The following is a 23,451-nucleotide window of genomic DNA, read 5'->3' on the forward strand; positions in this document are numbered from 1 at the left end:
CACCCAACACAGGTTCATCACAATATATAAGGCAACTGCTATCAACCTTAAAAGGAGAAATTGATAATAACACAATCATAGTGGGGGACTTTAACACCCCACTTACAGCAATGGACAGATCAACCAGACAGAAAATCAATAAGGAAACACAGGCCCTGAATGAAGCATTAAACCAGATGGACTTAATAGATATTTATAGGACATTTCATCCAAAAGCAACAGAATACACATTCTTCTCAAGTGCACATGGAACATTCTCTAAGACTGACCATATCCTGGGCTACAAATCCAACCTCAGTAACTTTAAGAAAATTGAAATCATATCAAACATCTTTTCCGACCACAATGCTATACGACTGGAAATCAACAAGAAAAAAACTGCAAAAAACACAAACACGTGGAGACTAAACAACATGCTACTAAACAACCAATGGATCACTGAAGAAATCAAAGAGGGAATTAAAAAATACCTAGCAGCAAATGACAACAAAGATACGACACTCCAAAACCTATGGGATGCAGCAAAAGCCATTCTAAGGGGAAAGTTTATAGCAATACAAGCCCACCTCAGGAAACAAGAAAAAGCCCAAATAAACAAGCTAACTTTACATCTAAAGCAGCTTGAGAGAGAAGAACAGACAAGATCTAAAGTTAGTAGAAGGAAAGAAATCATAAAGATCAGAGCAGAAATCAATGAAATAGAAACAAAGAAAACCATAGAAAAGATCAAGGAAACGAAAAGCTGGTTCTTTGAAAAGATCAACAAAATCGATAAACCCCTAGCCAAACTTATCAAGCAAAAAAGAGAGAGGACTCAAATCAATAAAATTAGAAATGAAAAAGGAGAAGTAACAACGGACACCACAGAAATACAAAGGATCATAAGAGACTACTATATGCAACTATATGCCAATAAAATGGAAAACCTAGAAGAAATGGACAAATTCTTAGAAAAGTACAATCTTCCAAGACTAAACCAAGATGAAATAGAAAAGGTGAATGGACCCATCACAAGAACTGAAATTGAAACCGTGATTAAACAACTTCCAACAAACAAAAGTCCAGGACCAGATGGCTTCACAAGCGAATTCTATCAAACATTTAGAGAAGAGTTAACACCTCTCCTTCTGAAACTATTTCAAAAAATTGCAGAAGAAGGGATACTCCCAAACTCACTCTATGAGGCCACCATCACCCTGGTACCAAAACCAGACAAAGACTCCACAAAAAAAGAAAACTACAGGCCAATATCACTGATGAACATTGATGCAAAAATCCTCAACAAAATACTAGCAAATCGCATCCAACAATACATTAAAAGGATTGTACACCATGATCAAGTGGGATTTATCCCAAGGATGCAAGCATTCTTCAATATCTGCAAATCCATCAGTGTGATACACCACATTAACAAACTGAAGAATAAAAACCATATGATCCTCTCAATAGATGCGGAAAAAGCCTTTGACAAAATCCAACACCCATTTCTGATAAAAACCCTTCAGAAAGTGGGCATAACGGGAACCTACCTCAACATGATAAAAGGCCATATACGAAAAACCTACAGCGAACATCATTCTCAATGGTGAAAAGCTGAAAGAATTCCCGCTGAGATCAGGAACAAGACAAGGATGTCCGCTCTCACCACTACTATTCAACATAGTTCTGGAAGTCCTAGCCACAGCAATCAGAGAAGTAAAAGAAATAAAAGGAATCCAAATTGGAAAGGAAGAAGTAAAACTATCACTATTCACAGATGACATGATACTATACCTAGAGAATCCTAAAGACTCTACCAGAAAGCTGTTAGAGCTTATCCACGAATTTGGCAAAGTTGCAGGATATGAAATCAATACACAGAAATTGATAGCATTTCTATATACTAACAATGAAAAAGCAGAAAATGAAATTAGGGAAGCAATCCCATTTATCATCCAAAAGAATAAAATACCTAGGAGTAAACCTACCTAAAGAAACAAAAGACCTGTACTCTGAAAACTACAAGCCACTGATGAAAGAAATCAAAGATGACACAAATAGATGGAAAGATATACCATGCTCGTGGATTGGAAGAGTTAATATTATCAAAATGACTATATTACCAAAGGCACTCTACAGATTCAATGCAATCCCTATCAAATTACCAAGGACATTTTTCACAGAACTTGAACAAAATATTTTAAAGTTTGTTTGGAAGTACAAAAGACCCAGAATAGCCAAAGACATCCTGAAAAAGAAAAATGGAGCTCGGAGAAATCAGGCTCCCGGGCTTCAGACTATACTACAAAGCAACAGTCATCAAAACTGCATGGTACTGGCACAAAGACAGACATGTAGATCAGTGGAACAGGATAGAAAGCCCAGAATTAAACCCATGCACTTACAGCCAACTAATCTATGACAAAGGAAGCAAGACTATACAATGGAGAAAGGACAGCTTGTTCCATAAGTGGTGCTGGGAAAACTGGACAGCCATATGGAAAAGAATGAAATTAGAACACTCCCTAACACCATACACAAAAATAAACTCCAAATGGATTAAAGACCTAGATATAAGACCAGACACTATCAAACTCCTAGAGGAAAACATAGGCCAAACACTCTCTGACATAAACGACAGCAACATCTTCTCAGATCCACCTATCAGAGTATCGACAATAAAAAGAAAAATAAACAAATGGGACCTACTCAAACTTCAAAGTTTCTGCACAGCAAAGGAAACCCTAAACAACACAAAAAGACAATCCACACAATGGGAGAAAATCTTTGCAAATGAATTGACTGACAAGGGATTAATCTCCAAAATTTATAAACAACTTCTGTAGCTCGATACCAAAAAAACAAGCAACCCCATCCAAAAATGGGCAGAAGATCTAAACAGACAGTTCTCCAAAGAAGACATACAGATGGCCAAGAAACACATGAAAAGATGTTCAGTGTCACTCATTATTAGAGAAATGCAAATCAAAACCACGATGAGGTACCACCTTACACCAGCCAGAATGGCCATCATCCAAAAGTCTACAAACAACAAGTGCTGGAGAGGGTGTGGAGAAAAAGGAACCCTAGTACACTGTTGGTAGGATTGTAAATTGGTGCAACCACTGTGGAAAGCAGTATGGAAATTCCTCAGAAAACTAAACATAGAACTACCATTTGATCCAGCAATCCCACTCCTGGGCATCTATCCAGAGAAAACCACGACTCGCAAAGACACATGTACTCCGATGTTCACTGCAGCACTATTTGCAATAGCCAAGACATGGAAACAACCTAAATGTCCATCGACAGAGGAGTGGATCCAGAAGATGTGGTACATATACACAATGGAATATTTCTCAGCCATCAAAAAGAACGAAATACCAGCATTTTTAGCAACATGGATGGACCCAGAAACTGTCATGCTAAGTGAAGTCAGCCATACAATGAGACACCAACATCAAATGCTTTCACTGACATGGAATCTGAAAAAAGGACAGACGGAACTTCTTTGCAGAACAGATGCTGACTCACAGACATTGAAAAACTTATGGTCTCTGGAGGAGACAGTTTGGGGGGTGGGGGGATGTGCTTGGGCTGTGGGATGGAAATCCTGTGAAATCAGATTTTTATGATCATAATACAACTACCGATGTGATAAATTCATTTGAGTAATAAAATATATATATATATATATATATATATATATATATATAAGATGGTCCAAAGATTTACTGAGATGATGTTTGAATAAAGCCCTGGAGAGCAGGGAGTGATCCAGGCTGCTATTTGGAGGTAGAGATGGCCTGACGGGGGGCACAGAACAGGCGAAGGCCCTGAGGCAGAAACATGCCCAGCATTTTCCAGGAATAGCAAGGAAACAAGTGTGAGGCTCCAGTACAGTGAGATTGGGTATGCAGAGCAGGGACAAGCTCAGAGAAAAAGGGACGGAGGTGGACAGATGACACAGGGCTTTGAAGCCATTGTAGGCACTGTGGCTTTTACTCTGAGTGACCAGGAGAGCCCCTGAATGCAGTGAGCTGAGGACTTGGTGGGCTTGTGAATATGTAAAGCCTAGGCATCTTCAGGTGTGGAAGGGCTATATAGCTTCCCATAGATTCTCAAAGGAGCCAGCTAGACTCCCACAAAATAAAGAACAGGTGTAATGCTGGGTCTCCTTTCACGTTTTCACCTTTGTCTTTGCAACTTGGCAGAAAAGCCTCTGACCCTTTCAGGCCGGCTTGGGGTATTGTATTCGCCCAGGAGAACCTAGGGCAGGAGAGGAGTTTGGGGTGTGGAAGACTACCAGCCGGGTGCACCAGCCCGCACTGGACCTCCACATGCCCGATGACGTTCTTTCGCGCAGCTGTAGCATCTGCAGCCTTCCCCACGCGCGGCCCCGCCAGCGCAAGGTCTGGGCAGGAAGGGGCGGGCCCTGCTTCGCGGCTTTGCTGGGGCCCGCGTTGCCATAGCGACCCTGGTCAGGCTCTGGACGCCAGTGCGCGCGCAGCGGGCGGCAATTGAGGCTGGAGGCAGTAACCTGCGACTCTGCTCTCCAACCGGCAGGAGTGCGCAGGTGAGAGGGCACAGATGTGACTGGGCAAGAGCTGGCGACTGACCCCCAGCCTTTTGGGCCCCACTCCTTCCACCTTCCATGGTGGTAATGACTGTCATTCAGTATCAAAACAACCCGGGCAGAATCCGCGCACCGCGTTGCAAGGCATTCTTTTCCTATCAGTAGTTCATGTATTAAGACTGCAGTCTCCTCCTGGGTAGAATCTACCGCTCTATCCAAGTGTGAGAGGATGAGTTATATTAATGAAGCGTTAAGTAACACTCAGTGACCTGGTGAGAAAGTTACTGGATTCTGAGTTCTTTTACAGTTCTGAGTAAACCAAGGAGAAAGTGTCAGTTTGGGGTTAATATGGCATTAACACCTCTCTAAACATTTGTTAATCTCAGCTGTAAGCCCCAGTATCTAGCTAAGGCTTAAGTAATGATATGTAAAATCTCTTTCTTGGATAAATGTATTGATTTTTTTAAAGTGAATTAATTCCAATATAAAGATTAATCATAGCATGTGTGGTACATGCAAATGGGAGAAAAAAGAAAAACATTAAATTTAGGACCTGAGGCGTTCCCATCGTGGCCCAGCAGAAACAAATCTAAGAACCATGAGGTTGTGGGTTCAATCCCTGGCCTCCGTCAGTGGGTTAAGGATCCGGCGTTGCCATGAGCTGTGGTGTAGGTTGCAGACATAGCTCAGATCTGACGTTGCTGTGGTGTAGGTTGGCAGGTATAGCTCCGATCAGACCCCTAGCCTGGGAATCTCCATAGGCCTCCTGTGCGGCCCTAAAAAAGCCAAAAAAAGCCAAAAAAAAAAAAAAAAATTAGGACATGAGACTGTTTCCCTCTGCTCAGTTTTTGCCTGGCCATTTTCTTTGCCTGGAGTGACTCTCCCAGCTCCTAGGCATGATTGTCAAAATATGTACTAGCTTGAGTTCTCTCCTGGCTCAGCGAGTTAAGGATCCGGTGTTGTCATTCCTGTGGCTATGGTTACTGTTGTCACTCCTGTGGCTCATTTTGGTCCCTGGCCCAGGAACTTCCACAAGCTATAGGCACAGCCGAAAAAAAAAAATGTACTAGCTAGTAGGGTCTGGTTGGCCAACCTGGTCAGACTCCTGGAGGCCCCTGCTGTGGCCCCACAGGGAACTACTTAATGGGCAAGGCCGAGTGCAAACTGAAAATTCGAGGCCATAGTTCATAAAATATTAAGAATTTCAAAACAGTGACAGCAGAGCCAAAACCAAGCATATACCCTTCTTTTTTTTTTTTTTTTGTCTTTTTAGGGCTGCACCTGCAGCATATGGAGATTCCCAGGCTAGGGGTTGAATTGGAGCTGTAGCCTCTGGCCTGTGCCACAACCACATGGGATCTGAGCCGGGTCTTCGACCTACACCACAGCTCATGGCAACGCAGGATCCTTAACCCACTGAGCAAGGGCAGGGATAGAACCTGGGTCCTCATGGATATCAGTCAGATTCATTTCTGCTGAGCCATGATGGGAACTCCCACATGCCCTTCTAAGGACCAGGCCCTGTGCACTGTTGAGGTTGAGAACCTGTGATGCCAGCCCTGGGTGTGTGGATGCCTAGGGCACTACTGTCTCCTGAAACCTGCTCAGCCCTGAGGTCATGCTGATTTGTTAATATCTCTGCCTACTGATATTTAAATAGTTCACTCTGGAGTTCCCGTCGTGGTGCAGTGGTTAACGAATCCGACTAGGAACCATGAGGTTCCTCAGATCCCGCGTTGCTGTGGCTCTGGCGTAGGCTGGCAGCTACAGCTCCTATTAGACCCCTAGCCTGGGAACCTCCATGTGCCGCGGGAGCGGCCCAAGAAATGGCAAAAAGACCAAAAAAATTTTAAAAACTAAAATAAATAAATAAATAAATAGTTCACTCTATTCCTCCACCCCCATGCCCTCATTCCTCTATCTTCCTATTCCCCCACCCCCCTATGCCTAGCTGCTAGCACTACTGGAATGTGTCTGCGTGTGTGTGTGTGTGTGTGTGTGTGTGTTTCCCATGCCCACGGAGCAGGATAGATGGCGTTTCCAGAGGGGAAACAAGGATCCCCATGATTTGGATGATTTCTTTTTCTTTTTTTTTTTTATGGCCACACCTGCAGCAGATGTTAGTTCCCAGGTCAAGGACTGAATCTGGGAGTTCCCTTCGTGGCTCAGCAGAAATGAATCTGACTAGTATTCATGAGGATGCAGGTTCAATCCCTGGCCTTGCTCATGGGTTAAGGATCTGGTGTTACCATGAGCTGTGGTGTAGGTTTCAGACACAGCTCAGATCCACTGTTGCTGTGACTGTGGTGTAGGCTGGCAGCTGCAGCTGCAATTCAACCCCTAGCCTGGGAACTTCCATATACCTTGGGCACAGCCCTAAAAAGACCAAAGACCAAAATATGGAATCTGAGCCGCAGTTGCCTCTTATGCCACAGCTGTGGCAATGCTGGATCCACTGCGCCTGCATCTCTGCAGTGACCTGAGATGCTGCACTCACGTTCTTAACTCACTGTGCCAGGGCGGGAACTCCTGGAGACCATCTTTATCACCTTGCACAAGTTCCCTGGAGAGAGACAAATGGACATGAATGTCTGCACTGGAGATCCTGGGGATGGGAAGAGCACAGACCTTAGACCACCCAAAGTCTCTCCACAACCCCACCAGGCAAGCCAGGGAGGAGAGCGCAGGTCTGATAAAACAAACAAACAAACAAAAAAAAACCCTAACCAGGCAAACAGGAAGAGTACCCAGGCAGAGGTCAGAGGTAGGAGGGTGATCACCTGTCCTGCTGTGCCTAGCACTGTCCCAATTTTAGCACTGAAAGTCATCACAAACCCCCTGCTCTACTGGTTTCCCTGGGTTCCCATCCCAAGCAATTGTGCCATCAGATCCCCCGCCCCAGGGGTGCCCTGGAGAGGCAAGGGAGGGGATAGCCAAGGGTCAGTCCAGCACAAAAGAATCCCCCCAAGGGCTGCTCATCTGCTCCAGGGACTCAGAATACACATGACTCACCCCACTTAAACTCAGACAAGTGTCTGCCCAGGGAAGCCCCAGGATCCTGGTGCTACTTGGGGCGAACTGAGCCCCTGATGTGCTAACCCTTTGCCAGCAGCCTCTGGTCCAAGAGTAGCAGCCAAATGCCTATCTCCAAGTGCCCGAAAAAGTCGGATCCCCTGTGGAAAGAGTGGGACCAGAAGTCCCAGAAGAATGGACTGAGGCACCAGGTGTATGCTGTCAATGGCGACCACTATGTGGGAGAGTGGAAGGACAACATGAAACACGGTAAGTGTGGGGTCTGGGCCATGGTGGAGGACTGGGGCCGAGGAAGCAACTTGCCTTACTTACTGGGGACATAAGATGTGTTCCTAAGAAGTGAATGATGACTTGGGCCAGCCAGAGGCCTCTGCATGCTGGGGCTGTGGAACCAAACTCAACCCTGACTTTAGCTGAGCAAAGGTTTCAGGAACCAGTAGGGGACAAGGTGGTCTTTAGACACCAGCCGAAGTCTCAGCCAGGTTCTCAGGACACTGGCTCATTCCCTACCCTCTGAGACCTGGGCTCAGCCTAGGGCTGGCTAGCATGAGAAAAAGGTGGCCCCCAGCTGGGATTCTAGTATTCAAACTCAGCCTTTCAAACTGGAGGGGAAGGGGGAGTATTAACACCATCCACCCAAGTAATTGAGGCTCTGACTTTAACTGGGCTGGCTCCTGGTCTAACTAGCAGACTCTGTGATACAAACTAAGCCCTGTAGGAAAAAAAAATTTTACTCAAAAAAGGTTGTGTGTGAAGCAAATGAAAATAATAATTAAAAAAAAGTGGGAGTTCCTGTCGTGGCTCAGTGGTTAATGAACCTGACTAGTATTCATGAGGATGGGGGTTTAATCCCTGGCCTTGCTCAGTGGGTTAAGGATTTGGTGTTGCCATGAGCTGTGCTGCAGGTCACAGACATGGATCAGATCCCGAGTTGCTGTGGCTGTGGTGTAGGCTGGTAGTTACAGCTCCAATTGGTCCCCTAGCTTGGGAACCTCCATATGCCATGGGTTCGGCCCTAAAAAGACAAAAGACAAAACAAACAAACAAAAATGTGGTGTGGCTTCTCCATCCAGTCTTGCAATTCCCGATTCTTTGCCTTTTTTTCTTTTTTCTTTCTTTCTTTTTTTTTTTTGTCTTTGGAGGGCTGTACCCGTGGCATATGGAGGTTCCCAGGCTAGGGGTCAAATGGGAGTTACAGCTGCAGGTCTATGCCACAGCCACAGCAACTCAGGATCCAAGCCGCCTCTGTGACCTACACCACAGCTCATGGCAATGCCAGATCCTTAACCCACTGAGCAAGGCCAGGGATCGAACCCTCATCCTTATGGATACTAGTTGGATTTGTTACCACTGAGCCACAACAGGAACTCCTAGATACTCTGCTCTTAACCACTCTTCTCTCCTGCCTTTCTGTGTTAAGTACTTTAGAGTCCATAAACCAGGGTCAGAATCTCAGCTCCACCAACTGTGACCCTGAGAGATTACTACACCAAAATGAGGTTCAGTATCCCCATATGTAAAATGGGAATAAGACCTATTTGTTAAGAGATGACATCTATCAAGTATATAGCCAAGGGTCTGTGCAGAAGGGGAACTTCGGGAATGTTCTCTAAGAGCTGAGCATGTCAGGGATCAGAAGATCTTCCTTGTCCAAGAAGCCCTCCAAAGTTGACCCCACCCACTCTTAGGGTCAGGGATTGTACCCATGCCACAGCAGCCACCCATGCTGCTGCAGTGACAACAACAGATCCTTAACTATCTATGCCACAAGGGAACTCTAAGACCAGACTTTATGCAGCTGCTTGGAGCTCTGTGTGTGGTTAAACATGTCTGCCTGCATGTTTTGGTTCTTATGGGCAGCCTGTGGTGTGGACAGATCCTTGAACTAGGGCTCAAGACCCTGAAGTTCTGATCCTGGCTCTACCACTGAGTTGCTGTGTGACTTTGAGAAAGCCATTTCCCATTCTCTGGATGCCACCAGTGATATGACCTTGTGGGCTGAGGTGGCCTTCTGAGCCCTTCTTCTATGTGAGTCCCACCTCCCTGCACACCCTGAAGGCATAGAGCCCATGGAGCTGGAGCTACAGAAAGCGGGTGGGAGAAGCCAGGCCCAACACCCCCTCTCCTGATTCACCTTTTGACCAAGTTGAAGGGGGCTGCTGTAGTATAAGCAGATTAGAAGCAGTCAAGAGAGTCATCATTCTGGGCAAGGAAAGGGTGGCCTCACTGGTTTCCCTAGACCACTCACTCTGTTATCACTCATTGTGCTCCTAGTCCAGCCAGAACCTCTACTGGGCACCTGGAAGAATTCTAACCCTCAGGGTGCCTCCATTCTCACAGATCTGCACCATAGGTAATATTGCATTTGACAGATGAGGAACAGGCTCAGAGAGAGGAAGAGATTTACTCAAGGCCACACAGCTGAAAGTGGTAATATTGGGATGTAAAAAGGACCAGAGAGAAACCTTGAGAGGGGCCATGAGAACATAGATGGTCAGAAAGTGATGCTGGAGCCAAGCCTAGAGAATGAAAACCATTAGCCAGCCAGGGGGAGCACCTCTTCTAGCCAATGGAAACAGAAATGGAAGGATGCTTTGGGGTATCACATCCTGTTCAAGATCAGGACTAGAAAGCCAGTGTAGATGGAACACAGAGTGAGGGGCAGTTCAGGAGGGCCAATCATATAGGGCCTCATAGACCTGGGTAAGTTCTTCCTTCCTCTGGGAGGCAAAGCCTCATTGGACCAACTGGGTCACATGCCCTTCACTGAGCCAATCACAGTGGCCTAGGTGGGTAGAATACACTGATTGGCTAGGCTTGCTGGGAGGAGGAGGAGGAGTCAGCCCCCTGAAAATCTCTGTGCTTGAGAGTGAGGGAGGGCTGATTCTAGAAAGGAACTAAACAGCAGGAGGACTGATGCTAATGTCCTTCATCCCCTACAGTGTGACTAGACCCTACCTTAAGGGCAAAAATCATTGACAGCATCTTTCCTGTTTGACATCATTGTCTTAAATGTCCCACCTATACTAATTTAGTGATCAGAGCAACCCCATAAGATATTCTTATCCCCATTTTACAGATGAGAAACCTGAGTCCCAGAGAGTTAAATTTTGTGGTGCTAGATCAGAACACTCACAGGGACAATGCTGAATTTGTTCTTGAGCTACCAAGGACCAGGATATGAATTAGCGCCTATAGGTACTCCATAAACATTGTGTTCATCCCTTTGTTTAACAAATATTGCTCACCTGCTGCATGCCAGGCACTGTTCTTCCACGCTGGAAATAGAGCAATGAACAAAATAGACCAGTCTGTGTCCTTGTGGAATGTGCAATCTCCTGGAAGTGATAGACAATAGACAATAAATGATAAATGAATTATCTCTGATGTTAAGTGTTGACAAGTGACATGGGAAAGAAAGACAGCAGGGTAAGGGAGTAAAAGAGGTTTATAATTTTAAATGGGATGGTCAGGACAGGCCTCAGTGAGAAAATGAGATTTTAACAAAGGCTTGCAGGAGGTAGGGAGTGAGAGAATATTTGGGAAAGAGTGTTCCAGGCCAAAGGATAAGCAGGTACAAAAGCCCTAAGGCAGAAGCATATCTGGTGGGTTCCAGGAATAGCATAAATGCCAAAGGGGTTGGAGGGCAGAATGGAAAATGGGAGTGGAGAACTCAGAAGTGGCTGGAATGGAAGGAGGAAAGTCTCCATGTATGTTCCCGAGAACTAAAGAAATAAGCAGAACATTTTCTAGAAATCCTGACCATCTGGCTAGTCCATTCAGTTTTGTTGAAAGATGAAGCCGAAACACTGAAAGAGCAGATTTCTGCTTGGGGTTTGCTATATCTGTTTGGCTTCAGGACTGTAGAAATGGAACTTTCTTGGGGTTTTCCTGGGTGCTGGGGGTTTAGAGACTAGGTATAGCCCTTGACCCAGTCCTTGAGAATTGTCTCAGTCTAGGGGCCTCTGCACCCCAGGCAGACAAAGCACCTGTTTCCTCCCACCCCCAACCCCCTGAAGGCCATGTTTGTAGTGTTGACCCATCTTTGCGTCCCAGGGAAAGGAACACAGGTCTGGAAGAAGAAAGGAGCCATCTATGAAGGGGACTGGAAGTTTGGGAAGCGAGATGGCTATGGCACGCTCAGCCTTCCTGACCAAAAGACCGGAAAGCACAGGAGAGTCTACTCAGGCTGGTGGAGAGGCGATAAGAAATCTGTGAGGGATTCTTAGTATGCCCTGGGCTTGGGTTATACTGAAAGCAGGCTGTGTGTGTGTGTGGTGTGTGTGTGTGTGTGTGTGTGTGTGTGTGGTGTGTGTGTGTGTGTGTGAAGCAGTCCAGAGGCCTGGGAGAAAGAGAGGAGAGATGGGGGGTGAGGGTGAACAGGGTTGCTATGTGGGTGGTAGAAGGAAGGGGTGGGTCAAGCCTTCTCAGAACAAAACCCAGGAAACAGGAAGCAAGAGGAGAGGGCCCAGGGAGGAGCCCTTGAAACCCTGTATGGAGGAGCAGCCAGCCAGGCTGTGAAGGGGCAAACTCTCCTCCCCATACTCATTTCCTGGCTTTCTTTTCCTTGGGCAACCCTTTCTGAGAATCCCTCTTCTGCTGGGACTTGATAAGAGGTGAGGTGGTGGTGGGAAAAATGGTAACAGGAAAGAAAGCAGAGGCCACACCCTTGGCCAAGAGAGGAAGTTCCTGAGGGGTAGGACCCAGCCAGAGGCAGGTCCTCAACCCATAAACACCTAAATCCTCACCCTAGGTCATGGAGACAGTTAATCTTACAGTACTGCTATTCAACAACTGCCACTGTGACCCTGGCACACAATATGTTGTAAAACTTTCACATCAACATTATTATTGTTTTTTGTTTTTGTCTTTCTAGGGCCACTCCCACAGCATATGGAGTTTCCTAGGCTAGGGGCCTAATGGGAGCTGTAGCCGCCAGCCTACGCCAGAGCCACAGCAACGCCAGATCTGAGCCATGTCTGCGACCTACACCACAGCTCACGGCAATGCTGGATTCTTAACCCACTGAGCAAGGCCAGGGATTGAACCCACAACCTCATCGTTCCTAGCTGGATTCGTTTTCCGCTGTGCCATGACGGGAACTCCTATTATTGTTATTATTATTCTTCCCATTTTACTGATGAGGAAACAAGTTCAGAAAAGTGCAATAGATGATGTGCCTGGCCTGGGGTCACATGGCTGGCAAGCCCATAGAGTCCAGGATTTCATGATCTCTACTCTCAAAATTATTTATTGTCAATGGGGACAGAGCTCCTACAAATAAATAATTTACATATAATATGGTGCTAGGATAGAGGTTCTTCACAGGAGTGCAGAGGAAGTCCACTGAGAATTCAGGGCAGGCTTCCTGTAGATGGTGATACCAAAAGATGCAAGGAGTTAGGAGAAAAAAGGAGAAGGGGAAATAGCAAAAGAGGTAGAAGTAGCAAAAGGAAGGAGTTATTAAACACCGAGGTGTGTCTGCCCACAGGGGTGGGAGGGAGGAGGGAGGTGGAGGCCTTGAAGGTTATTTGTGGGGGATCAGAATTTTGAGGAATTTTTTGAGGAATTTCGGGCTGCTTAACCCAGCCTCCTTAGGTGTGATCTGCTGGGAGGTCCGTGATTTTCTGCTGTTGCATAAATGTATTTATGTTCATTTTTTCTGGGGAGAAGTTCTGTAGCTTTGGTCTGATTCTCAGAGGTATCTGTGCCTTTTTTTTTTTTTTAGGTCCACACCTGCAGCATATGAAAGTTCCAAGGGCTAGGAGTCAAATCCGAGCTGCAGCTGCCAGCCTACGCCACAGCAACAGCAACACTGGATCCAAGCTGCCTTTGCAACCTACACCACAGCTGGTGGCAACGCCAGATCCTTAACCCAATGAATGAGGCCAGGGATCGAACCTGCATCCTCATGGAACAGGAACTGCATCTTAGACTTTTAATAGGGTCAAATTAGAGTTGGGAAGATAGGGCAAATGTCATCAGACAGGCTACCTAAAGATCCTTCTACTGTAGGCTATGTAAAGATCTAGCAGCTGTATGGCAGGTGCACGGAGCCCTGGAAGAATGCCAAAGTGTCGGAGGAAGACCAGTGGGGAGGGTAGAAATATCGGAGGGCTGCAGGAAGAGGGTAGCACAAGGCTAGAGGGAACTGGAGAGCCTGGGAGATTTTTCAATACACAGCTTGGAAGGAGGGCTGAGAGAGGAAGCAGGAAAGAAATAAGATGTGTGGCTTGGGTGCCAGGGAGGGTGGTGGGGGTTCCCAGTGATGTGGGGCGTCAGTGAGCAGGGACACTTTTGCACTTTCAGGGCTATGGGATCCAGTTTTTCGGACCCAAGGCGTATTACGAGGGTGACTGGTGTGGCAACCAGCGCAGCGGGTGGGGCCGCATGTACTACAGCAATGGCGACATCTACGAAGGCCAGTGGTGTAACGACAAGCCAGACGGGGAGGGCATGTTACGCCTGAGTGAGTGCCCCGCCCCGCCCCAGGCCTGCTGACCACGCCCCAAGCCACGCCCCTAACCCACACTTCTCGGAGGCGAGACCGGGTCCCTAACCGGGCCACGCCCCAGCACACCCCTACTCCTGAGTGAGTTAAGGTGAATGATGGACCTGGTCCCTGCCCTCAGGGAGTTTATACACTAAAGGGGAGCCTAACAATGTAAACAATTAAGATATTGTCTTTTGGAGGGGGGTTCCCATCCTGCTTCAGCGGTATCAAACCCCGACTAGTATCCATAAGGATGAGGGCTCGATTCCTGGCCCCACTCAGTGGCTTGGATCTGGCATTGCTGTGGCGTAGCTTACACTTATACAGCCCTGAGTTCATTTAATCCACACTGCAATCCTATATATAGGTACTCATGTCATCCTCACTTTACAAATAAACTGAGGCACAAAGAAGTTAAGTCCTTTGCTCAAGGTTATACAATCTGGTCATGAGGCCAAAAGTGCTAAGGGATTCCCTTTGAATTCTAGTAATAGGCCTGGTTTAGTGAGTGAGTGCCTGCTGTGGCCCCCACAGTGAAGGAGCTCTAAGTGCATCACTTCTAAGACTTGGATGCTGGAGCCAGTCTGCCTGGGTTCAAATTCTGGCTCAAGATCTTATTAGTTGAGGAACCTCTGGCAGTTCATTTCCTTAAACTCTCTATGCTTCAGTTTTTTCATCTGTAAAGTAAGGGTAAAAGTAAAATTTAACTAGGGTTATTGTGAAGGTTAAATGAGGTTTATATTTGTAAAGTGCTTAGCATGATACGTAACATTAAGTGTTTAATGACATCACTACATGCTAATATGTAGCAGGGCTCAGCAAACTATGGCCCTTGGGCAAAATCCAGCCCAATGCATGTTTTTGTAAATAAAGTTTTATTGGCACACAGTATTGTCCATGGCCGCTTTTGTGCGGCAATGGCAGAGCTGATGATCTTCTGCAGAGACCCTATGGCCTGCAATAACAAAAATCCTGTCTGGCCCTTTGCAGAAAAGTTTGCTGACCTCTGATCTAGAGTTTACCCAGGACTCTTCTAAGTCTTGTCTGTGTATGGGCTCATTTAATCTTCATAATAATTTTACAAGGCAAGTTCTACTCTTGTTCCCATTTTACAAATGATGAAATGAGACAAAATGGTTAAGTGACTTGCTCAATCACACAGCTACTGTCTGAGCTGAGAAATGTTAGCTTTAGGTTTGTTTGTTTGTTTTTTATCTTTTTGTCTTTTGAGGGCTGCACCCGCGGCATATGAGGGTTCCCAGGCTAGGGGCTGAATCTGAGCTACAGCTGCCAGCTTACACCACAGCCACAACAATGCCAGATCCTTAACCCCCTGAGCGAGGCCAGGGATCCAACCCGAAACCTCATGGTTCCTAGTCGGATTCGTTTCCGCTGCGCCATGACGGGAACTCCCGGCTTTATTATTATTATTATTTTGGCCTCGCCGGCAGCATGCAGAAATTCTCAGGCCAGGGATTGAACCCTCACCACAGCAGTGACAACTCCATATCCTTTACCTGCTAGACCACCAGGGAACTCATTATTTTTGCACCACCACCACCATCGAATGAGAGGTGGAATTGATTCCTGATTAAGAATATGAGTCCCTGGGTAGTTCCTGTTGTGCAGTAGAAACAATCCAACCAGTATCCATGAGGATGCAGGTTTGATCCCTGGCCTTGCTCAGTGGGTCAGGGACCTGGCGTTGCGATGAGCTGTGGTATAGGTCACAGACGAGGCTTGGATCCTGCATTGCTGTGGCTTTGGCGTAGGGAGCAACTGTAGCTCTGATTCGACCCCTAGCCAGGGAACTTCCATATGCCATGGGTGCGGCATGAAAAAAGAAAAAAAAAAAAAAAAAAAAAAAAAAGAGTATGGGAGTTCCTGTTGTGGCACAGTGGAAACTAATCCAACTAGGAATATGAGGTTGCTGGTTTGGTCCCTGGCCTTGCTCAGTGGGTTAAGGATCCGGCATTGCTGTGAGCTGTGGTGTAGGCTGGCAGCTGCAGCTTCAACTGGACTTCTAGCCTGGGAACCCACATATGCCATGGGTGCAGCCCTTAAAAAAAAAAAAAGAAAAAAGGAAAAAAGAGTATGAATCTCCGGGATGAAAAGGATTTGATGTGACATCCTGCCTCTGCCACTTCCTAGTTCTGTGACCTTGAGCAAGTCAATCAACTTCCTTGAGATTTTCAAGTTCCACCTGTAAAATGGAGTCTGCCTTTCTCCACTGAGCTGTTTTTTTGTGAGAAAGGAGGTCAGAAACATAGCATGGAACTGGGCAGAGTAAGTGCTGGTAAAACATTGGCTATCTCAGAGTTCCCGTCTTGGCACAGTGGAAACGAATCTGACTAGGAACCATGAGGTTGTGGGTTCGATCCCTGGCCTTGCTCAGTGGGTTAAGGATCTGGCATTGCCATGAGCTGTGGTGTAGGTTGCAGAAGCAGCTTGGATCTGGGGTTGCTGTAGCTATAGCGTAGGCTGGCGACTACAGCTCAGATTCAACCCCTAGCCTGGGAACCTCCATATGCCTCAGGTGCAGCCCTATAAAGACAAAAAAAAAAAAAAAAAAAAAAAAAAGCCTATCTGTATTATTAGCTACATTTTTTACAGCTAGGAAATGATATTCCTCATCCAACTTCAGATAGGTAGTGGAGGTGAGATGAGAACCAGGTCTGAAACTGGAAGTCACTGACACTCAGGGCTCTAAGATTTATGATTTGGTGGTCTCAGATTTAACTTTACCCACCTGGCCCAGCATGCTCCAGCCAACCTGCTTCCCTTCTAGCTTTCTGGGGGGCATGGTGTCTAGTCTGGGAATGGCAGAGGGTTCAGCCCGGGTGTGTGTAGTCTGCTCTGGTTCAGTGGGCCAGCACTGATGACTCCCTGTCCTTCCCCACCAGAGAACGGGAACCGCTATGAAGGCTACTGGGAGAGAGGCATGAAGAATGGGTTGGGGCGTTTCTTCCACCTGGACCATGGTCAGCTGTTTGAAGGCTTCTGGGTCGACAGTGTGGCCAAGTGTGGCACAATGATTGACTTTGGTCGTGATGAGGCCCCTGAGCCCACCAAGTTCCCCATTCCTGAGGTGGGCAGCTCTCATCAGATTCCTGAAGCCACACCCAACCCAGAGAGGAAAAGAAAACAGCAACCCCAGCCACACCTCCGGCCTGGCCCAGCCCAGCCAGGAAACAAACAAGATTTTGTTTTCAGTCAATGCATTCCCAGAGAGGCTGGCAGTACCCCCCCACACCACCACCAAATCATGCCGCACCCCTCTGAATCAGGCAGCAACCCCAAAAGCTGGCAGCACGCCCAAGGCTGGCAGCTTGGGCATTCCATGCTCCCAAACCAACCCCTGCTATTTCCCTCCAGGTCAAAATTCTAGACCCTGATGGAGTGTTAGAGGAAGCTATGGCCATGTTCAAGAAGACACAAGAAGAAGACTGATGTCAGGTGAGGGCCCAGCACATCTGCCACCCTCTGATGTGGTCCAGGTAGCTCCTGATCTCCTCTGGCCAAGGGCTCAGGGACAGGACCAGAGAGGTTTCTTCTTCTTCTTTTTTTTTTTTTTTGTCTTTTTTGTCTTTTCTAGGGCTGCACCCACAGCATATGGAGGTTCCTACCCTAGGGATCCAATTGGAGCTGTAGCCGCCAGCCTACGCCAGAACTACAGCAACGCCAGATCTGAGCCGCGTCTGCGACCTACACCACAGCTCATGGCAATGCCGGATCCTTAACCCACTGAGTGAGGCCAGGGATTGAACCCGAAACCTCATGTTTCCTAGTTGGATTCTTTTCCACTGCGCCATGATGGGAACTCCCAGAGAGGTTTCTTGCCTCCTCCAGTTCTGCTGGTCCCCCTTTTTTAATTTTTCTTGGTCTTTTTAGGGCCGCACCTGCGGCATATGGAGGTTCCCAGGCTAGGGGTCCAATCGGAGCTGTAGCTGCTGGGCTACACCACAGCTAGAGCAACGTGGGATCTGAGCCTCATCTGTGACCTACACCACAGCGCACAGCAACACCAGATCTTTAACCCACTAAGTGAGGCCAGGGATCGAACCCGCAACCTCATGGTTCCTAGTTGTATTTGTTAACCACTGAGCCACGACAGGAACTCCCCTGGTGGTGTCCTTTTTGGTTCCTCCCCTTCAAAACTCTTCTCCCTGAAGACCAGGTCCTTCCAGTCTTGCCCAGATCCTCCCATTTGCACCCTGGGCTTACTGGGATGAATTCTAGACTAGAGTCAGGTGGTCTGCTCGTCCTTGAGGAAGGTGGTTTGCCCTGGGCCTCCACTTGCCCACCTGTCCAGTGGGACCTCAGGCAGTGTGAGCCCCTCCTGGCATGGGTGTAAGTGGGTTCAGGAGAGAGTATTGGTACAGGGTTTTTGGTGGTTTTTTTTTCTTTTTTCTTTTTTGGGGCCGCACTTGCGGCATATGGACATTCCTAGGCTAGGCGTTGAATTGCAGTTGCCAGCCTATGCCACAGCCACAGCACACTGGATCCCAGATGCATCTTTGACCTACACCACGGCTCATGGCAACGCCGGATCCTTAACCTACTGAGCAAGGCCAGGGGATCAATCCTGCATCCTCATGGATACTAGTCAGGCTCTTAACCCGCTGAGCCACAATGGGAATTCCTGGAACAGTATCTTTGAAATGCCACCCCTTGTCCCTGCAGAGCGAACACTAGCACTTCAGGAGGAATTCAAACCAGAGTCACCCAACTGCTTGGACCAGTGTGGCTCCTGATGGAGGAGCAATTGACAACTCTGGCACACCCTTGGCACCCTCTGAAGACACCTCACTTCTCCCAGCCCTGGATCATTCCTTACCAGTAGAAGGCCGGTGCTTCTTTTCCCAGCTGGCCTTGGGGACCCTTTTGTTATGGCCTTCATTCTCAGACCCTGTCCCTGAGTGCGTGAGAATAAATGAGAATCTGGCAGCGTGAGCCAGGCCAGCAGTGAGTGACTGGGGAGCCGGGGGGCGGGGGGGAGCCTTGGGAGGGACTTCAGGTGGAGAAGAGGGAAAAGGTCCCCATGGGCTGCATGGATTCACCCTAGGCAGAAAGCGGAGGTGCCTCCAGGTAGTTGATCTTTGAGATATTCCAGGGAGGGGATACAGCCTGCCTCTGGTTACATGGGTAACCAAGACTTGGCATTAAGGGAGTTCTCCTGTGGTGCAGTGCCTTAAGGGTCCAGGGTTATCACTGCAGCAACTCAGGTCATTGCTGTAGTGTGGATTCCATCCTTGGCCTGGGGTGCAGGCCCTGCATGCCATGGGTGCAGCCAAAAAAAAAAAAAAAGTTCCCCTGCTGATTCTAATGTGCAGCTAGGTCCCAGGACCTCTCATTTACTGGCTTTGTGACCCTAAGCAAGTGGCCTCAGTTGCCCTATCTGTAAAATGGGACTGTGGAAATCTCACAGGGGTGTTTTGAGGATTTGCTCCCATAGGTAAAAATTACAAATATGTATTAAGGTTAATTGCAAAGCAGATTTCTGTTTCTAAACTAGACAACAGTCCTGCAAGATAAGAGGGATTCTTACATAATGGGTAGGAACAGGAGCTTGGCAGGCAGACTGCTTGAGTATGAACCCCAGCACTGATTTCTTAGGTATATCACTCAACCTCTCTGTCTTCAGGTTTCCTCCCGTCTAATGCCTAATATTGGACAATAATGGTACTTACTACACGGGGTTATTTATTTATTTATTTAGTCTTTTTGCCATTTCTTGGGCCGCTCCCACGGCATATGGAGGTTCCCAGGCTAGGGGTCTAATTGGAGCTGTTGCTGCCAGCCTACGCCAGAGCCACATTAACGTGGGATCCGAGCCGCGTCTGTGACCTACACCACAGCTCACGGCAATGCTGGATCCTTAACCCACTGAGCAAGGGCAGGGATCGAACCCGCAACCTCATGGTTCCTAGTCAGATTCGTTAACCGCTGCGCCAGGACGGGAACTCCAACTACATGGAGTTATTGTGGTCACTGGAAGGATGAAGTATGGTGTGGTTCTAATCCCAGGGTGATTTTGCTTATCCTCTTCCTGTCTGGACTTTTTTTTTCTTTTTTTGCCAAACCTGTGGCATATAGAAGTTCCCAGGCTAGGGATTCAATCTGAGCTGCAGCTGCTATCTTTGCTATAGCTGTGGCAATGCTGGATCCTTAACCCACTGCACCAGGCCAGGGATTGAACCTTTGCTGCTGAAGAAACACTGCCGGGTCCTTAACCCATTTTGCCACAGTGGGAACTCCTAGCAACACTTTTGGTTGTTATATTGGGCAGGGAAGAATGCTACTGGCACTCAGTGGGTAGTGGTTGGGGATCCTGTTCAACATGTTATAAAAGCTCTACCCAAGAATTATCCAACCCAGCTTTAATGGTGTAATACCATGAAATAATCTTGAAATACTATGTTTGTCAAGCCCTCCACAAGTGCCCAGAATGTAGTGAAATGTTCAGTAACACTGTTGCGGTTCTGTTTGCCATCTAAATCCTAAACAGCTGGCCTGACCCATGGCATGGTTCCATCTGTATCTCTGAAGCCAGGAAGCTGAGCCTAGCTGCCTCAGGGTACAGAACCAACCAGATACAGAGCACTCACTTAGTGCCAGGCCCTGTGCTTAGTTTTATGTGCTCTCCCACGACCCCTCAACAATCTACAAGGTGTATTGCTATGATTTGTGCCATTTTAGAGGAAACAGAGGTTCAGGGAGTCTCACAAGTTACCAAACTAGAAAGTGTACTTAAACTTAGGTCCATGCTTTTAAGGTGCACAACAGTGGCAGTGTGTAAAGAAGACTATCGATTTTTTGTTTTTGTTTTTTTCAGAAAAAGTAGGGGGTGTGCTTTTTAAAAAATCTCTCTAGATGGGAGCACAATATACGGGCAACGATGGTTCTTTCTGTGGAGAACTGGGGACCTGGGAACAGGAGAGGGACAGCAACTTTTCCCTGCTGTATTTGAAACTTGTGAATGTATTATATTCAAAACATAAAACTGAAATTAAAGAGATAGTATTTTTTTTTTTAGGGTTGCACCTGCAGCATATGGAGGTTCCCAGGCTAAGGGGTCAAACTGGCGCTGTAGCCGCTGGCCTAGACCACAGCAACACCAGATCCAAGCCACATCTGTGACCTACACCACAGCTCACAGCAACACAGGATCCTTAACCCACTGAGAGAGGCCAGGGATCGAGCCTTCGTCCTCATGGATGCTAGTCAGATTCGTTTCCGCTGAACCATGACAAGAACTCCAAGGCTGTATTTTCTGGAGGAGGTCCTCACCTGCTGCATGTGGAAGTTCCTGGCCAGAGAGTGAACCCGTGCCATAGCAGCGACCCCACTGGATGCTTAACCCACTGCACCATAAGGAAATTCCAGACTGTGTTCTTAACTGTCTGTGTTTCTCCAAGTTGCATGAGTGCTATTTGGAGAAGAGGTTGAAGAAGTTCCTTGAGGCATAGTGGGTTAAGGATCTGGCATTGTCACTCCTGTGGCTTGGGTTACTGCTGTGGTGCAGGTCTGATCCCAGGGCTGGGAACTTCTGCATGGGGTAGGTACAGCCAAAAAAAAAAAAAAAAAAAAAAAAGAGAGAGAGAGACAGCATACAGCAAAAACTAATACAACATTATAAGTCAACTATACTCTAATAAAATAAAATAAAATAAAAATTCCAGAGACATACCCAGACCAACTTGAATAGGAATCTGCAGAAGGGCTTGGATATCCACATTTTATAAGCCAATCTGATGATACTTGAGTTAAGGCAAGTTTAGGAAAGAAAATAAAAGACTACAGAGTCACAGCCCTGAGATTATTCCAGCTGGATCCCAGTACTCTGCAGAAGCAGAGAGGTGGGTGTCTTTCAGGGAAGGATGCAAGATGCTCAGCTCTTCTCTGAGGAGCAGTGACTTTCACACAGGGGCACCCGCCCCATCTTACTCTGTCACAGTTAGAGGGTCATCTGGGGACAGGGGAGGGGTGGGTCCTGGTGCATGTGACGCAGGATGGAGGAAAGAAGCTGCAATAGGATAAAAGAAGGCCCACTCCCCCACTCAGCCCATGAAAACTGCTGTTGGCCATGTCCGAGTCTACACAGAAAGACAAGCGCTTAAGCCCACTTTCCCCCAATCAACTTTCACTTCAACCAGAGCCCTTTGTTTTGAAAAAACCCCTTTCTACATCAGGTTTGGGGAGAGTACAGGGTTCTCCAAGTCCATGGCCCACTGGGGCCAGGCAAGTAACATAAATGAAGTTAGACAGGAACAAGACAATAGGGAAGGGCAGGGACTGTGGCAAATATATCTCCTGGGGAAGAGTAGCTGCAACTCAGCTCCTGTTCATTATTGTTCTGCAATAAGGTGGGCCCAGTAATGCTCCTTGCTGGACCTTCCAATTTCTTAAGCAAAGCCAGAATTAGCCTGAGATTTTTGGGAGGCCTAAGCTCTGAGCCAGACTTCTAGGCTCAAATTCTGCCCAGTAATTACTTACCCTCTCTGGGCATCAACTTTTGTCATCTGCAAAATGGAGATAAAACTCCTGCCAAAATGAAAACCTGATAATTATAATGAGAAAATATCAGATAAACTAGATGGACGTGGCACTCTACAAATCCACTGGCTTGTACTCTTGAAAAATGTTGATGTTACAAAGGACAAAGAAAGGCTGTTCCAAATTAAAGGTGAATAAAGAGACATGACAATTCAATGCAGTGCCTGATCCCTGATGAAAATAATCATGGCAAGAAACGACATGATTGAAACAAGAACAAAATTGAAAATGAAAATTGTGTTAGAAAAGAGTACTGCATCAATATCAAACTTCCTTAATTTGATCATGGAATTGTGGGGGAATGTCCCTGGTTTTAGGAGGTAGTATTTAGGGTATCTGTAACTAATGCATATGGCTAGAGGAGATAAACACTTCATCTCCATTATTCATGTTTTCATTATTTGCAAATTTGCCGACTTGCTGAGGTAGAACAAGGTGACCCTTTGCCTTTGTGTCTCAGCTCTTGCTGTAAACAAGTGGCCTTTTCATGGTCTAGTTACTGCCACATTTTTTCATGTTTGTGCTTTTTTTGATGATTTCACTATTTATTTTTGGCCACACCCACAGCATGTGCAAATTCCCAGGCCAGGGACAAACCCATGCCATAGCAGTGACCTGAACCACAGCAGTGACAATGCCAGATCTTTAACAGCTAGGCTACAGGGAACTCCTTTTCTTTTTTTTTTTTTTTTGGTCTTTTGTCTTTTTAGGGCCGCACCCACAGCATACGGAGGTTCCCAGGCTAGGGGTCTAATCGGAGCGGTAGCTGCTGGCCTACACCAGAGCCACAGCAATGCGGATCGGAGCAGCATCT

The 23,451-nt window shown here is 46.9% G+C and overlaps 1 protein-coding gene and 1 long non-coding RNA gene across 2 annotated transcripts; one reads left to right on the top strand and one right to left on the bottom strand.

Moving 5' to 3' along the window:
- MORN3 (MORN repeat containing 3) lies at nucleotides 4,353-19,034 on the top strand. The gene is given in 7 exon segments (NM_001243709.1): nucleotides 4,353-4,555; nucleotides 7,668-7,837; nucleotides 11,645-11,802; nucleotides 13,898-14,057; nucleotides 16,985-17,169; nucleotides 17,457-17,537; nucleotides 18,765-19,034. Coding segments are annotated over 5 exon segments (723 nt in total). The 5' UTR covers nucleotides 4,353-4,555; nucleotides 7,668-7,692; the 3' UTR covers nucleotides 17,532-17,537; nucleotides 18,765-19,034.
- Nucleotides 6,993-23,261, bottom strand: LOC106505926. The gene is made up of 3 exons (XR_001300826.2): nucleotides 21,772-23,261; nucleotides 10,837-10,926; nucleotides 6,993-7,118 (listed from the first exon to the last, which is right to left on the bottom strand). It is a non-coding gene; the product is annotated as an uncharacterized LOC106505926 (long non-coding RNA).

This window comes from Sus scrofa, chromosome 14, assembly GCF_000003025.6.
Source record: "Sus scrofa isolate TJ Tabasco breed Duroc chromosome 14, Sscrofa11.1, whole genome shotgun sequence".
NCBI lineage: Eukaryota > Metazoa > Chordata > Mammalia > Artiodactyla > Suidae > Sus > Sus scrofa.